The sequence below is a fragment of the Halteromyces radiatus genome (assembly GCF_025201355.1).
Source record: "Halteromyces radiatus strain CBS 162.75 chromosome Unknown BX664scaffold_3, whole genome shotgun sequence".
NCBI lineage: Eukaryota > Fungi > Mucoromycota > Mucoromycetes > Mucorales > Cunninghamellaceae > Halteromyces > Halteromyces radiatus.
This window is the reverse complement of record NW_026251689.1, coordinates 3239855-3254609: the sequence shown is the minus strand read 5'-3', so window position 1 is coordinate 3254609 and position 14755 is coordinate 3239855. Positions and strand designations below refer to the sequence as shown.

The 14755-nt window shown below is 34.6% G+C and overlaps 6 protein-coding genes across 6 annotated transcripts; 2 read left to right on the top strand and 4 right to left on the bottom strand.

Annotated features, from left to right (window-relative positions):
• Nucleotides 1-865: 865 nt before the first annotated feature.
• Nucleotides 866-2187, bottom strand: BX664DRAFT_113540 (uncharacterized protein). The gene is made up of 3 exons (XM_051539723.1): nt 1651-2187; nt 1110-1561; nt 866-1031 (listed from the first exon to the last, which is right to left on the bottom strand). Exons 1-2 carry the CDS (start codon nt 1910-1912, stop codon nt 1167-1169), a joined length of 657 nt encoding a protein of 218 aa, XP_051402194.1. The 5' UTR covers nt 1913-2187; the 3' UTR covers nt 866-1031; nt 1110-1166.
• Nucleotides 2188-2814: 627 nt separating this feature from the next.
• On the bottom strand, nt 2815-4348 carry BX664DRAFT_385119 (uncharacterized protein; the record flags this gene model as incomplete). The annotated part of the gene is made up of 6 exons (XM_051549224.1): nt 3883-4348; nt 3759-3818; nt 3525-3701; nt 3347-3471; nt 2947-3015; nt 2815-2871 (listed from the first exon to the last, which is right to left on the bottom strand). Exons 1-6 carry the CDS (start codon nt 4214-4216, stop codon nt 2815-2817), a joined length of 822 nt encoding a protein of 273 aa, XP_051402193.1. The 5' UTR covers nt 4217-4348.
• A 1836-nt stretch (nt 4349-6184) lies between these two features.
• On the bottom strand, nt 6185-7268 carry BX664DRAFT_330471 (uncharacterized protein). Its single transcript, XM_051544978.1, has one exon. It carries the CDS (start codon nt 6907-6909, stop codon nt 6244-6246), a length of 666 nt encoding a protein of 221 aa, XP_051402192.1. The 5' UTR covers nt 6910-7268; the 3' UTR covers nt 6185-6243.
• Nucleotides 7269-8724: 1456 nt separating this feature from the next.
• Nucleotides 8725-11061, top strand: BX664DRAFT_330468 (acyl-CoA dehydrogenase/oxidase). Its single transcript, XM_051544977.1, has 8 exons — nt 8725-9227; nt 9328-9670; nt 9741-9898; nt 9967-10114; nt 10199-10259; nt 10336-10490; nt 10556-10795; nt 10858-11061. The coding sequence occupies exons 1-8, from the start codon at nt 8899-8901 to the stop codon at nt 10942-10944; spliced, it is 1521 nt and encodes a 506-aa protein (XP_051402191.1). The 5' UTR covers nt 8725-8898; the 3' UTR covers nt 10945-11061.
• BX664DRAFT_385116 (uncharacterized protein) lies at nt 11014-13298 on the bottom strand. Its single transcript, XM_051549223.1, has 5 exons — nt 11976-13298; nt 11673-11904; nt 11574-11594; nt 11345-11494; nt 11014-11272 (listed from the first exon to the last, which is right to left on the bottom strand). The coding sequence occupies exons 1-5, from the start codon at nt 13095-13097 to the stop codon at nt 11139-11141; spliced, it is 1659 nt and encodes a 552-aa protein (XP_051402190.1). The 5' UTR covers nt 13098-13298; the 3' UTR covers nt 11014-11138.
• Nucleotides 13299-13559: 261 nt separating this feature from the next.
• Nucleotides 13560-14680, top strand: BX664DRAFT_260023 (Rho GTPase activation protein; the record flags this gene model as incomplete). The annotated part of the gene is made up of 3 exons (XM_051540615.1): nt 13560-13692; nt 13767-13988; nt 14106-14680. 3 exons carry the CDS (start codon nt 13560-13562, stop codon nt 14678-14680), a joined length of 930 nt encoding a protein of 309 aa, XP_051402189.1.
• Between the last annotated feature and the right edge of the window lie 75 nt (nt 14681-14755).

The window sequence follows — 14755 nt, the reverse complement described above, 5'->3', positions numbered from 1 at the left end:
TACTTCAGGACGAGGATTCAGTAAAACAGATTTGAGATAGGAAGCTATTCTGAGTAGTTGAGCATTTGAATGTTCCTTAAAACCAGTGGTAACAGTTGTTTCTTCTTCAATATCATCTCTAGAAGCAATGACTTCATCAATTTCATCTGTGTACGGATTTAGACTGGCAATAGCATCAAAATCATCGTCGTCATCATCTTCATTATTGTCGATTTGCAGGTCCATAGCTTCTGTTGTCGCACTGCTGAGCAATTCTTCTTTCAATTTGTTGATGATATATGTTTCTTGTCGTCGCCGGGCATCATGATTTTCTGGTAGTGGGGTCCTTGATTCTAATTTTCTCAGTCTTTTCTTGTGTCTCCACAAACGTTGCTTCAGGATCTTCTTTGTTTCCAAATGTCTGTTTATACTTCGTTCCGATTCATGACTATATTCACTTGATTTTCTAAAACCAAAGCAAAATCAAATTTAGAAGACATTCATGATAGATATTTGACCGTTTCTCTTTTTTTTTTTTTTTTTTTTTTTTTTTTTTTTTTTTTTTTTCTTTACCTCTTCAGTTTCATATGATACCGTTCTTCCCGGGCAGGAGCCAAATGCAAACGAAGGAGAACTAACAATGCCTTTCCAAGGACGTACGTAACGCGTTTGTGGCCATAATTTCCATGTATGGTTTTGCTGCGTATTTTAATTCGTTGGTAATTGTAGTTAAGTTTAGATGTAATGACTCCAGGTTTTGGATCCAAGGATCTTGAGATGATGTGGCTGATGATGACGGTGCTACCGATGATGATGATGTTGGTGATGATGTTGAAGGAGGTACTTGTACGCGACCAAAGAATTTTGAAAGAAGGTGGCTCAGATGATCAGCAGAAAGAAAGTCATATAGATGGCGTTGACTTGCTGGTTTTACGCGGGATGCTAGCAATTCTTGCTTTAGGGAGACAGGAGGAACACTCAAGGGCTGATTGAAGTCTTGACGTATTTTGCCTAAAGGAACTATGTCTTCAATTCTTATCTCGGAGGAATGACTACAAGAAAGAATAAAAATAATACCAACACTACTTAGTACAATCACACAGAGGCGGAAAAAACATATTGAATCATACCTGTCCAAGAATGCTTGTAGAAGAAGCTGCACTAAAAACGAAACTTCAATAATCACATCAGATACCGCCCTTTGAAAGACTTTGAATTGGTTTTGATAAGGTCGCCTTCATTATATTTTTTGTAGCCACCGTGATCATTTTTATGTTTTCTCCAGTTTCCATTTTTTTTCTCCCTTTCGCTTTTTGTAGAGGAGTAGATGATGATGATGATGATGATGATGATGATGATGATAAAGAGGAAGATGGTATAGGTGTTGTTGATGATGATGATGATGAAGATGATGAAGAAAATGGTATAGGTGTTGTTGGTGAAGAGGAAGATTCGTATAGGGAATCGTAGATTCTATTTACATTATCATCCACAAACGATCGGTACGAGAGAACAGTCGGAACATAGAGACTGTCGCAGTATTCTTTCATCTTGATATTTGTAATGGGCATCATTCTTGAATCTATGGTAGAGAGGCAGCAAAAAGAGAAGAATCATGTTAGCAAATATGTACAGAAATTAAGTCTTCTTTCGCATTTCTGTGCTACATACCATCAGTGCTCTTTTTGCCTTCTAATTGTCCCCATTCATTGGCTGCATCGATATATAGATTGTGCAGAGACTTTTTGCTTTTTTCAATAGCTAATAAACTGGCGATAAATGTGTTCTTAGGAGTTGTTGTGTTCACACCATAAGCTCTCTTGTGCGTCCACATTGCTTTCACCAAACGATTTTCGAATGTACGCTGAATAAAAAAATGACATTTTTCGTAGAGTAAACTTGGGTTGCTTCGTTTTAACGCGTCAGGATCCATTCCATAGAAAGATCGATAGAGGTAAAATAGTGGGAATCAACTAATGGTAACAGAACTTCCTGGGAGAGAGATTAATACAAAAAAAGAGATGTATGAAGGAGAATGGAGTAGTCAAATTAACGATAATGTAACAAGTTATAGAAAAAAAAGAATAAGATAGAGAAGAGAAAGAATAAAAAAAAAAGACTTTCCCCTTCTCCTTTTTGTTCTGACAACATGTGAAATGCCATGCTCACGAGAGCATATATGAAGAAGGATGAAGTAGTCAAATTAACGAGAATGTAACAAGTTATAGAAAAAAAAAAGACTTTCCCCTTCTCCTTTTTTGTTCTGGCAATGCCATGCTCACGGGACCGGACATTGAAATAGTATGGCGCACAGGTAGCGTTTTTACAGAATAAGCAGCATGATGGAGTATAGTAAAAAGATCATTGTCCCAATATAAGAAATATAATATAAATATTTTGACGTTTTATATCAAATCCAATATAATAGCATATCATGACCCAAATATATATTACATCTAATCAGATATAACAGAAACCCTTAATTTTCAAATAATAAACCACCAATACCATCTATATGTTATTTCCTTATCAAAAAGCTGAATGGATGGATAATTGAATAATTCAATCATAAAAAAAAACTTGCTAAACAATGTTTTATTGAAGATATATCAAAAAATAATATGAACAGAATAATATATATATAATGTATAAAATAAAGATAAAAAAGATAAGTACAAGAGTATCCTATAATAAAAAATACGTCAGTTCCCGTGCAAAATGTTGAATGAATGTCATTAGATACTTACGTAGAAAGCTTTCGACAGTAACACTTTCCTTGCGTATCAAATATTTTTTTCAAAGTATGTATGAAAAGGAGCAAAGTCTTGTTCATAATTAATTCTTCATACAAGGCACCATCTTGTAACATTCTTGTTTGCGATTCCCGTTGGTCTAACAAAAAAAGAAGCGTACGTCAGTAGTCTGCTGATGAAATTAAAGGATAATAATAAGATAAAATCAACTTACTTTGTAATATTTGGTCCCTAATCTGTTTTGACATACCGATGATATAACAAAGCTTTCAACCACCAAATTCTTTACAGATAGAGAAAGTTATGGTCGCAAACATTGGATAGTCTCTTGACACAAAAGATGGAAAATACGACGAAGATGAATAAAGAGGAGGAATTGCTTGGAAGTTCTTGCTACATTCACCGGACGAGGAGTATGTAGTATTTGTGAAGTCTGAATAAGAACGAGACGAAACGTAAGAATTTTATTAATAAAACTTAGTTAAAGAGGAAAAGGAACGAATCCTATAAAAAACTCTTTATAAATAAACTATCAGATTATCAATATTCTAAACTCTAATTTAAAATCTTTATGTGTTGAATTACCACACAGGTGGTGCGTTCGAAAGATATACTTGATTCATGTAGTCAACGACTTGTGTGCGGGTGTTGAGCATCACTTTGTCCTCAGTCTCGACTAGATCTGATTCCATATCTGTGTACCGTTGGTAATAGGAAGGGTTGCCATGCATGACAAAGTCTAGGAATTTTTTATGAGTTATGAAGGCAGCACCCTGTCTTTTGATGATTTACCTTGAAAATGACCATCTTTGTACTTAATTTTGTCCATCACAGTTGCAGTATTGTTGCTGAAATCACGCTCAAGCAAGAGTGAGCTGGCAGAGCAAATGGGAGATACATACACCTTTTTACAAAGACATTTCAATTTCAGGATTTCCACCATGCGTTGGATCAGTTTTACTCGTTGTTCTTGTGAGACGTTGCATTTTGATTTGCGACAATACCCAACTGTAAGCTAGTTATCACTTGTCTCGCGCACCTTTTTCCTGTAGGAGGGTGTATTAAAGACTTTGTTCAAAGCATCACCTAAAAAAAAAAAAAATAGGGAGATTATTGTCGTAAAGATAAATATTACAGTCAGGTCACTTACGTCGATGTTCCTCTTTGAGCACCCATAAACTTCTCATCCGGACAGTCGCGGCACCAACCCTACACATCTTTGAACGACCAAAACGGCCATCTTTTGCTAACCAGTCGGCAATCATTATCTTGCTGGAAGATGACTTTGCTAGGATCCAAGCCATACCATTTAAAGGTTTCAACCAATTCACCTTGCAAGATGGCCAGGTAGAGCTCCTTATCCAATATAGTATCAATTTTGGCCATATAACCAGGTCCATCCATCGTGATACACCCCCAGATCTTGATACTACCACCACCATGCTTAACCGTCTGCTTAACATGCTTAGGTTGAAGCTGTTCATCTACCCTTTTCCAAGCGTAGTGGCGGCCATCCGAACCAAACCGATTGATCTTCGTTTCATCAGACCAAATTGTCGTATCAGCGTATTTCGTAACCATATGCGTAAAATAAAACTAAAGAATGCAATTCACAAATAAAGAATAAAAAATACATCGTAAAATGGAATCAATTACATTGACGTGTAACAAAGTAGTTGGAATAAAAATAAATGGTTTATTAAATAAGAATATAACTACTAAAGACTACTAATTGGTATACTATAACTAAAATTGTTATAAAGAAAGGAAAGAAAGAAAAGAAAATAAAAATTATCGCATATCTAAAAAATAAAAAAAAATAAAAATACGGACTTTGAAAGTTAGCATGCTCATGATCTTTTGATACTATCAAGAAAGATATACATCAATGTATAAACGTTCCAGGGCAACTAACATAATGAATCACTACACATATGATGATTCATCACATCAATAAAAAAATAAAATACTAATAAAATTATACTCTCTGTATAACAGTATTGCAAACTAAAATAAAAAGACAAGAAAATAAAACTTGGTCACCAATCTTAAATATGGTGTAATCATACCAGTATGACGTATCACTCACTACGTACTTACATATAAGACCAACAGAACTTTTTTTATAGATACTTTGTCTCTTTTATTAACCATTTTTTAAAGATAAAAAGAAATCTCACAGACTTGTTCTCGTCTCTTTTTTTATTTTTTTAACCATATATCTACACCAATTCCACAGTTACTGAACACAGTAGTCTCTTTTAGGTAATTGGTATTTATTTAACGACTTTTGTTTCATGATACGACAAGGTTTCATTTCGATAAGAATTGACTTTTTTTTTCTGTACGAAAATAACGACTTCATTAAAATGTCGATAAGAATTCAATGATTTTTTTAAAAAAAATCGTTCATCCGTATTCATACATATATATTTGTAACTAACTATATATGCTACATCAACATAAAAAACAAAGTAATTTGCATTTCAAATTACTCCTTAATCGTAGGTTTTAATCAAAACAGCTTAGAACAGTGCTTCCTTGAGAAGATTCTATATAAATCCATTCATCTGTGTCAATAGGTGTAAAATCAAGTGTTTGTATAAAATCAATAATGAATTTAGGATGATCTTGATACGTTATGAGCCTTTTTTGACCTTGCTGGCTATCAGTTTTATGCTTAACAAGCTTGTATCTTACCCTCTTGTTTGAAATTCTCTCTATATATAAACACATAGAACAGTATCCCTATAATATTAAAAAAGAAAAAAGAAAAAGAAAAAAAAGGATAAGAGAAAAAGAAAAAGGAAAATTTTTAAATGACCAGAAGCGTCAGAGTTAGCATCCACGTTACACAACAATGTAGGCTAGATACCCTTAGAAAAAAAAGTTTCTAATTATATGCGTCGTTAAAATAGAAATACACTAAATTGAATTTTTGCTAACATTGATATTGTTTAAAATCCATATACCGATGTTCCTTAATAGTTGAATAGGGAAAGAGAAAGTAGAAGAGATCTTTATTTTAATTTTAAAGTATTTATAATAAACTGCTGCTTGTTAGTTTTCATCACATAGTAGCGGGTTTAATCTATTTCATTGCTGAACCTTGACAACATTCCCTTGTTCTTAGACATCTGTTATTTATGCATGTCAATGATCCCTCCAAACATTATAGACACATCATGATGACCTTACTGGAACAGATCTTACTAGTAGTAATATTCATTGAACTGACTATTCCGATTACAGTGGATCTCTAATGAAGATGGAGCGATGAATCTTAGCATATGAACCAGTCTTACATTTTGAACACACTCTTGAACCCAACTAATTTTCAGTTTCCATGCTATCAACACTTTCCTTTTCTGTAGACATAGCGTACCGCTCCTTCCAGTAATCAAGCGTAATAGTAAAGCAGTTAATAATGAAAGAGAAGTAGGAGAAAGAAAGAGAGAGAGAAAGACAAAGGTTTTTATTTCATATTATTTATATATTCAAAAATTAATATTCACTTGTTGCACGTTCCACTCATAGGCTTAGATGCTACATCATTTTTTAATGGTGCCTTTTGTGGATAAAAGTTGGTAGGCGAGCAATCGTTCTGTTTAAAAATATAAAATAGTGCTCTACCTCCTCTAGTTGCTACTTCTTTTCCCACTAACCAATTAGAATTTTTATCAAGGTACGTTGCATAAGGACCTACAGCGCCATATCCTTGTTCTGAATTAAAGCCTGCATCTAAAAGGAAATGCCTCTGGTCATTCCATACAAATTCACTTATTCTTGATGCATGATAAGTTGTTGTTAAGACCCCTTCGTAACTCCACAATGATGAGTAATCGCCACCACCAGGCTGCCTTTGATTCTTGATTGTTTTCCAAGCACCTTTGTATTTTAATAGAGTCAATCTACATCCCAATGAGGTTTCTGTATTGTTATTTATAGTTTTAAATTGAAACGTTGATGCCCCAAGAGATGAAAATTGTAACCATCCTTTTGAGTCTGCTATTAACCATTTGTCGTTTTCTGGAGAGTAGAAGCTGAAGCATTCACCATCTTGACTTATTTTCTGACCACCACTGTCAATTAATTCTTGAACAGGAACCGCAGCAGTGCAAACGTGAAAAGCAAACACAAACAGTCCAAGCAATGACAACAATTTTTTGCAATACATAATAACAACCACACCGATAGTAGGAGAAAATAAAAAAAAAAACCAGAGAGATGTTGTTTTTATTGAAATGGGAAAAAAAAATAAAACAATATCCAGTATATATATATACCCTTAAGCAAAGATCGTACCAAAAAGATATACATGGAATATCGAATAATACCCCTATCTATAGAAGTTTAAATCATGAACCCCTTGTACGTCTATGAAAGAGAAAGAGAGTAATATTTAAAAAACTTGATCTTTCTCAATATCATATAAACAAAAGATCGTATCAAATAGTATAAGAGAACATCGAAGAATACTCTCCTGGTATGTAGAAGTTTAAATGATGAACCCCTGTGCGTCTGAGAGAGAGAAAGGTAGAAAGAGAACGAGAGAGAAAACGCCATTAAAAACTTGGTCTTTATCAATTGTCGTATAAACAAAGATCATATGATAAGGGTGTACATAGAACATCTAAGAATGTCACTCCTACCTTTAGAATTTTAAAACGTGTATCTACGTGTGCATTGTTGCGAGGAAAATTAATGAAGTTCATTTACAGAGTTTTTCCAATTATTTTGTTTGCAAACCAAATGTGGCGCACGCGAATCATATTTCTAAGTTATGCCAATCACTTCCGTGGCGCACACTAACAAGTTTTCCCCCACACAAGGAGGCTCCCTCATTTAATCGCACAATCTATCTCATTTGGCGCTATACACTTCTTCTTTTTTTTTTTTGGCGTTCAAAGATTATCCAACAGTTATCCGAAAACCAAGTTCATCTCACAATCCGTTGGCATAAAGCAGTAATATGCAGTGTGTGGTGCCAAAGGATTATCAACGTGCGCCCTGAAAGCGATTCGCATTTGTCAGAAATTTTTCAGCATGTCCCAGGAAAATGATTGGCATCGCGCAGAGACATGATTTGCGTGCACGCAAAAAAAGAAAAAAGCTATCAATGCATAAAATTGGAAAAAAAGTCTGATCAGCAAAAAATAATGAGAAGTAAATAGATCTAGACACATGCCAATATTAGCTTATTCACATGTTTTATTTATTTATTTATTTATTTTTTTCTTACGCCCTTTTCTGAATTTGGCATGATGTCGACTGTCGGATGAATATCCAAAATATATCCAAAGCATTGGACGCCATTTAGGAAAATCAGGAGATATCTACTTCTTTTTTCTTCTGAATTGCGTTTACCTTTCTTTTGTATCGTGGAAATGGACAATATGATATTTTCATGGGCAAATTGATGATTGATTGCTGATGATGGACAGTTGAAAACTAATAGTTGATAACGGACTGGTGATGATAGTTGGTGGTAAAAAAAAAAAAAAAAAAAAAAAAAAAGGTATGAATTTCGGATATGATGGAATTTACGGGTGATTGATATGATCCACATCCATTATCACCATCTGCTGATTTTTTTTTTTTTTTGTTCTTTATACTCTTACTCATAAACTCTACCCTTCACGTATCGCAAATCCCTTTTTATCATCTGCAAACTGTATCATTTACTCTCGCAAATTACTTATTTTTACCCGTTAACTATTATGACAAAGACGGTAAGCTGCGCTTTAGTGTCTAGTGATCGTGAAACAATCGAACTCTTCGCGCCCTGTTGATTTTTCGCTTCAAAGAAGTATACAACAAAAGGTTGTTGCTGCTTCATGATCAGATGATTTGTTGTTTCTGCTTCCCACGGCTAAACTTTCTTACCTACAATTATATATCCCAAAAAAAGTATATGCAGAGGGATACAAAATAGATGAGTTTGGAGGACAAAGTTCTGTCAATGATTTTTTTTTTTTTTTTTTTTTTTTTTGTGGTTGGGGTTCAAATGATTGCCTGGGAATCATCTTAGTCAGTGATTTCACAACTGGAAAGGTTAACCCGTCCCTCATGCCTTATTTTACATAAATAAATCAAATATGATATTTCCTGAATATCTTTTTTCTTTAATTGTCTATTTTTTTTTCAATATTGTAATAGTAATATAATGAAAACGTTCACTCGATCTGAAGTAGCACGTCATTCAGCAGAAAATGATATTTGGATTATTATTGACGCTAGTGTCTATGATATGAGTCGATTTATTGATATGCATCCTGGTGGTGCGTTTCCTATTCTTGAATTCGCTGGGAAGGACGCTACAGATGCATTTTACGGATTGCACAAGCAGGATGTATTGTTAAAATACAACAGATATAAGATTGGAACCATTGAAAATGAACAGCCTCAAATAAACTTTTACCAAGCTGGAGATATCTCCAAAGTCCCTTATGCCGAATCCAGCTTTTGGATGGGATACAAATCACCCTATTTCACGTATGTATCCATGCATTGATATATAAATATTATTTTACTTGGTCTAATTTTCCTTGTATTAAAATTCGATATGATCGCTTTTTTTTTTTCTTTCCGATAGTGAAAATCATGCCCGCTTCCGTGTAGCCGTTCGCAAGATTTTAGATGGACTTAAATCAGAAGCAAGAGAAATAGAAGATTCTGGAGAACGTCCTTCTGATGAATTTGTACAAAAGGTAGGCGCTGCTGGACTGCTAGCTGCTAATATTGGACCGGATGCCGTTCATGGGATTCATTTACCTGGCGGGATCAAACCTGAAGAATATGATTATTTCTATGAAATGATTGTTCACGAAGAATTTGCTCGGTGGGCGTGTCCAGGCTTAGGTTCAGGATTATTAGGTGGTATGACAATCTCTGTACCAACAGTTATTAATTTTGGTAAACCTGCACTTAAAGCAAAGGTAAGTGAAAAGATTGTATGCGAGAAACAAAAAAAAAAAAAAATCAAATAATGAAAGAAATCGTATATAGGTCTTACCCTTGGTACTTAGTGGTAAAAAACGTATGTGTTTGGCTATCACTGAACCATACACTGGTTCTGATGTTGCTAACATCAAAACAACCGCCAAGCTTTCTTCAGATGGTTCTCATTACATTGTTAATGGTGTCAAGAAATGGATCACTACTGGGTAAAGTATTATTTCGAAATAAGATTTTGTCATTAAACATTCGAATACTAACTTGATAAATTTTTTAGCTGTTTTGCTGACTATTTCTCTACTGCTGTCCGAACCGAAGGTGGTATTTCCATGCTCTTGATTGAACGTACTGAAGGTGTAGAGACAAAATTAATCAAAACTTCTTCTGGCTCAAGTGCTGGCACTGCTTATGTTACATTCGAAAATGTAAGTCCAAAAAAAAAAAGGAAAGGAAAAAGAAAAGAAAAGAAAAACACTGTTAGTATATATACTAAGTAACTGGGATATTAGGTCAAAGTTCCAAAGGAAAATTTACTTGGAGTGGAAAATCAAGGTTTTAAAGTTATTTTGTGTAAGTAGGAATGAATTTGTGTGACCTGATTATTGTGTCATTAAACTGGGATTTTTTATTTATTTATCTGCAAAAGCCAATTTCAATCATGAACGATACATCATGCTATGTGGTGCATCTATGGCTGCTCGCCTTGTGGTAGAAGACTGTTTCAAATGGGCTAACCAACGAAAAGTCTTTGGAAAACGTCTCATTGATCAACCTGTCATCCGTAACAAGCTCGCTGGCATGGTAAAGAAACAAAAGGGAAAATGAAAGATGAAACGAGACAAATAATCATATCTGGTTTCTTTTAGATTGCTCAAGTTGAAAGTATGCATAACTGGCTCGAGAATCTAACCTTCCAAATGAATCATATGAATTATGATGAACAATCCATCAAAATGGCAGGTCCTCTTGCTCTTTGTAAATACCAAATGACTCGAATGTTGCATCATGTTTCAGATGATGCTTGCCAAATTTTCGGTGGACGAGCTATTACCAAAGGCGGTATGGGTAGAAATATTGAAAGTTTGCAACGTACATACAAATTTTCGGTAAGGACAAATAAAATTAAATATAAAATATTTCAATTTTTAGTAATTAAAATTACCATTAGGCAATTCTTGGTGGATCAGAAGAAATCATGGCAGATCTGGGCGTTCGTCAAGCTATGAAGTATTTCCCAAAAGGTGCCCGTCTCTGATTTTCATTAAAATTTAACATACAGGTTTTTTTTTTTTTTTTTTGGACCTATCATTGCTATCATCATTACCTTTTGTAAAGCCAATTTTTGCTCTTTGTTTTGAATAAAAGAATTGCCTTGTTTTAATACTTTATAAAGTAAAAGTTTTACAAATTTATTTTTATCAAAAGTATTTCAATATAGTGACACAATTACTATTTCAATGCTCTACGTTTCTCATACAGTTGAGTTAAATATAAACTTGTTGGATGTATCTTTGAGTCCTTTAATTCCTCCCAAGCCCATGGGTGATTCATTCGTGCCTTTCCACGCTTTGAAGAACTACCCACTGTTAAAATAGAGAAATGAAAAAAATTATTATTGAGATTCATAAATGTCTTTTGTATAAAAGAAAACTTACACAAGAAATTTTGACCAACTGGAGGACATTGCACAACAACCCCTGTATGAGCAACACTATTCCAAACAACACTATTCGCTCCTGACCATCCATGACCGCTACCTGCATCAAATCTATCCTGAATTATCAACTGCCCCTCGATGTTACAATCTAGATTACATAATATAGAAAATAGTTTAGCTCTGGATATATTCCTCGATATATAATGTCAATAAGTTATACGACTTACTATCATACAGTTGTCCAGAGGCTGGTTATGGGAAAAAAAGTCAAAAAAAAAAAAAGAATATTGAGTCAGAGTACTTGCAAATGGAAATGTATTACTTACACCATTTCATATGAGGACCAACATCACCAAGACGTCCAACAGCATTTGATTGATATATAACATTTGGTCCAGGTATTCTTCCTTTAAATGAATAAGCATGAAAACTATGTTCAACGTGGCACTGATCAATCAGAATTTGTTGACCTGAGATTTCAAAACCGAATTGACCAACGAGTGGTGTTATGGGCTCTTTCATTCCAACACTACCAGGAGGAAATGTATGGCGGCATTGCTATTTTGTTTGTATTGAAAAAAAAGAAAGAGAAAATCAGTATATATTTTAGTCATTATCGTCAAGCATACAGAAAATGTTATAGCCAAAGTATTTGTTCCTAAACGGACAAAATTCCGCCACCATACAGAGGTTACTTGCTTCACCCAACAATTTTCAGCATGATCCATTTCGATTAGAACCTGATCAAACATTTCAGAAGCGAATCTATAATCTTTGACTTTATTCTTTTCATTCTTCATTATGATTTCTTTGGTGCGTTGCGCATTTCGAGGATCAAGCAAGGTCAAGTATTGTATACCAACTTTTTGGATTCGATGAGATGTGTAAATTTCTACATATCCTCCACCATAACATTGTTCTAATCGTGTGGTGATAGGACTATTAAGGACCACTTTATCCCCTTTAACGTCCAATATTCGTCGCAAATGTTCAAATCTTCCGGGCTTCCATCCATTGTTTTTTGTTGTATCACCTTTTGGATGAATGATATCCATACCAATAGCTTTAATCCATGCTGCGTTGAAATTTACAGCCACCACAACAGTATCACCTCGTTTAAATCGTCGGTCCGCATGTTTTACATTTAATTCAGTTGATCCTACTGGAATATAATCATCAACTATAGGAGCTCGTTTCTTTGCCAGTTCGTTCGGTTTTCCTGAGATACGAATCAAATGATTTTCGTTTCCAATATTTTCAAGGACAGTTCCACCATTTTCAATGCCTTGTAATATCACACCAGATACATGTAACTCTAAAGGGCGACTAATACGGTATGTTCCTTGACCTAATTGTACAATACCTCGAAAACCTGAACTCGGGTCGATGGGCAAGTTTCCTACCCAATCCAAAGCATTTTGTATGCGCTCTGTATCATCATTGGTTTGAGGAAAACTTGGTTCAACTACTTGTTTTATTAAATGGTCTATATTTGGTAGTATTTCGTTGCCTTCCATGTATCCAACACTGGAAAAATCTAGTATACGGTCACCACCTTCATTATACGCTGGATAAGCTAAACAGCCTGTGGCGGGATTGACGTATACTACTTTTGAAGAAAATTCATGTTGTTCACAAAAGGCACTTGCTTCGTTTGTACCTTGTGTATTTGCGCTAGTATTCAGAGAGAGATTTTGCAATTGCTCTAGGGAATGAAGGGCTGTATCTATGAAACGATTGAAATTTGGCATATGGCTTTCGAAAGAAGATAAGGAACCAGGAGGGAATACGGAAGACCAATTTACAGTTTTCTACTATGATTTGAGACATACTTATCCGATTTTTTTTTTTTTTACTGTCCGAACACCCTAACAAAAATCAATCTACCATAGTCAAAGTCCTTTTATTTTGAAAAGCTACTACATTGAGAGACACTGGAAGAATTAATCATCAATAAAAAATTAAAAGTAACATTGATAATTTCCCGGATATTACCACTTATGTAGCTATAGTTTTTGCTGTCTGATTTGACTAAAAATAAAGAAACGTCTATTTTTAGGCACATTTTCATAAAAGACAAAAAAAGTACTTGTAGTAATGCATGAGATACCTTTATTTTCCGATTATGATCTTATCCGCACGCAGTAAAGGATATGTCAACTTCATCTCTTTCTTTCTCTCTTCCTCTTTCCGCGTAATAGTGAGAATATAAAATGAGTTACGATGTTCGACCACCTTTATTTGGTTCGCCTATTGTTACTGCTATTGCAAGATCTTCCTATTTGACAGAGACAGGTTTAGTGATTCCTGGTATTGTTGCCCGATGTTTTCAAGAAATTAACAAAGGTAAATAATAATATCATCATTCCATATCACTTTTTTTCTAATTACTTTACCATCAAAAAAATATACCCTATTAGATTTGAAAGTTGAAGGACTATTTAGGAGATCAGGGTCTGCGTCAGTATTAAATCAATTACAATGTCAATTTGAGCAAAGCGATGACCCATTTCAAGTCGAACCTTCTATTCCAGTAACAGTTCATTACTGGACGGGATTATTGAAGCGTTATCTTCAACTCTTGCCTGAACCTCTGATTCCGCAATGCAAACAGCCATTATTCTTAGAAGCTCTTGATTCAGGTAAGAATAATAATCATTAGTTAACTAAACATAATGAGAAAGGAATATGTATTTTTTTTAAAAAAAATAATTATATCGCTAAATTGTATCGATTCCTTTAAACAGGGTTACCTATAGAAAAGTTTCGAGTAGCAATGGAATCTATGCCTTTAGAACATCATCATCTGCTAAAGTATCTTCTTCAGTCTATTCGAGTGGTGACTGACTATAGTTCTGCAAATCATATGTCAGCCTCTGCTATGGCTATTATTGTTGCGCCTACCTTTGTTCATATAGATGCCATATCTCAACTTATGCAGCAATCAACACCTGCTCTAGAACCTATCCCATTATCTTCATGGAGAAAAGCAACCCAAAGGCTTTTGAGTGTTACTGTACGGAAACGATCATCTAATAAGCAACTGGTATCTTCCATGTCTACCCACTCAGTACCTTTCCCTTTATATCAACCTCAGCATATTCTTCAGTTGGATCTTGTCAAGCAAAGCTCCCAGTGGGCTAATACGATCGAGTATTTGATTTTAAATGTTCATTTTTTCATTGCTAGGAAACCAAAGAAGAAAACACTAAAAACGGTGACTACCCCAAAAAAGGAAACAGTCTTTAACTCCATAGCTGATCGAATGTTCTCTTTTTTTTTTTTTTATGCTGTAGACCCGAACATCACCTTCTCATCGGAAACCATCGGTTGAGATTGGATCATTATCTCGTCCTCGGTCCAATCCAACTCTTTCACCAAGGATAAAAATTAATCTTGCCAATCTTGA

Bases quoted from the DNA above. Each gene is read 5' to 3' on its own strand.
- BX664DRAFT_113540 (XM_051539723.1), bottom strand. From the start codon at position 1,912: ATGGATCCTGACGCGTTAAAACGAAGCAACCCAAGTTTACTCTACGAA. The intron at 1,562-1,650 runs GTATGTAGCACA...TCTCTACCATAG, and splicing joins AGGCAAAAAGAGCACTGATG to ATTCAAGAATGATGCCCATT.
- BX664DRAFT_330471 (XM_051544978.1), bottom strand. From the start codon at position 6,909: ATGTATTGCAAAAAATTGTTGTCATTGCTTGGACTGTTTGTGTTTGCT.
- BX664DRAFT_330468 (XM_051544977.1), top strand. From the start codon at position 8,899: ATGAAAACGTTCACTCGATCTGAAGTAGCACGTCATTCAGCAGAAAAT. The intron at 9,671-9,740 runs GTAAGTGAAAAG...AATCGTATATAG, and splicing joins AACCTGCACTTAAAGCAAAG to GTCTTACCCTTGGTACTTAG. The intron at 10,260-10,335 runs GTAAGTAGGAAT...TATCTGCAAAAG, and splicing joins AGGTTTTAAAGTTATTTTGT to CCAATTTCAATCATGAACGA.
- BX664DRAFT_385116 (XM_051549223.1), bottom strand. From the start codon at position 13,097: ATGCCAAATTTCAATCGTTTCATAGATACAGCCCTTCATTCCCTAGAG. The intron at 11,595-11,672 runs GTAAGTAATACA...TCCCATAACCAG, and splicing joins TGGTCCTCATATGAAATGGT to CCTCTGGACAACTGTATGAT. The intron at 11,273-11,344 runs GTAAGTTTTCTT...CTATTTTAACAG, and splicing joins AGTTGGTCAAAATTTCTTGT to TGGGTAGTTCTTCAAAGCGT.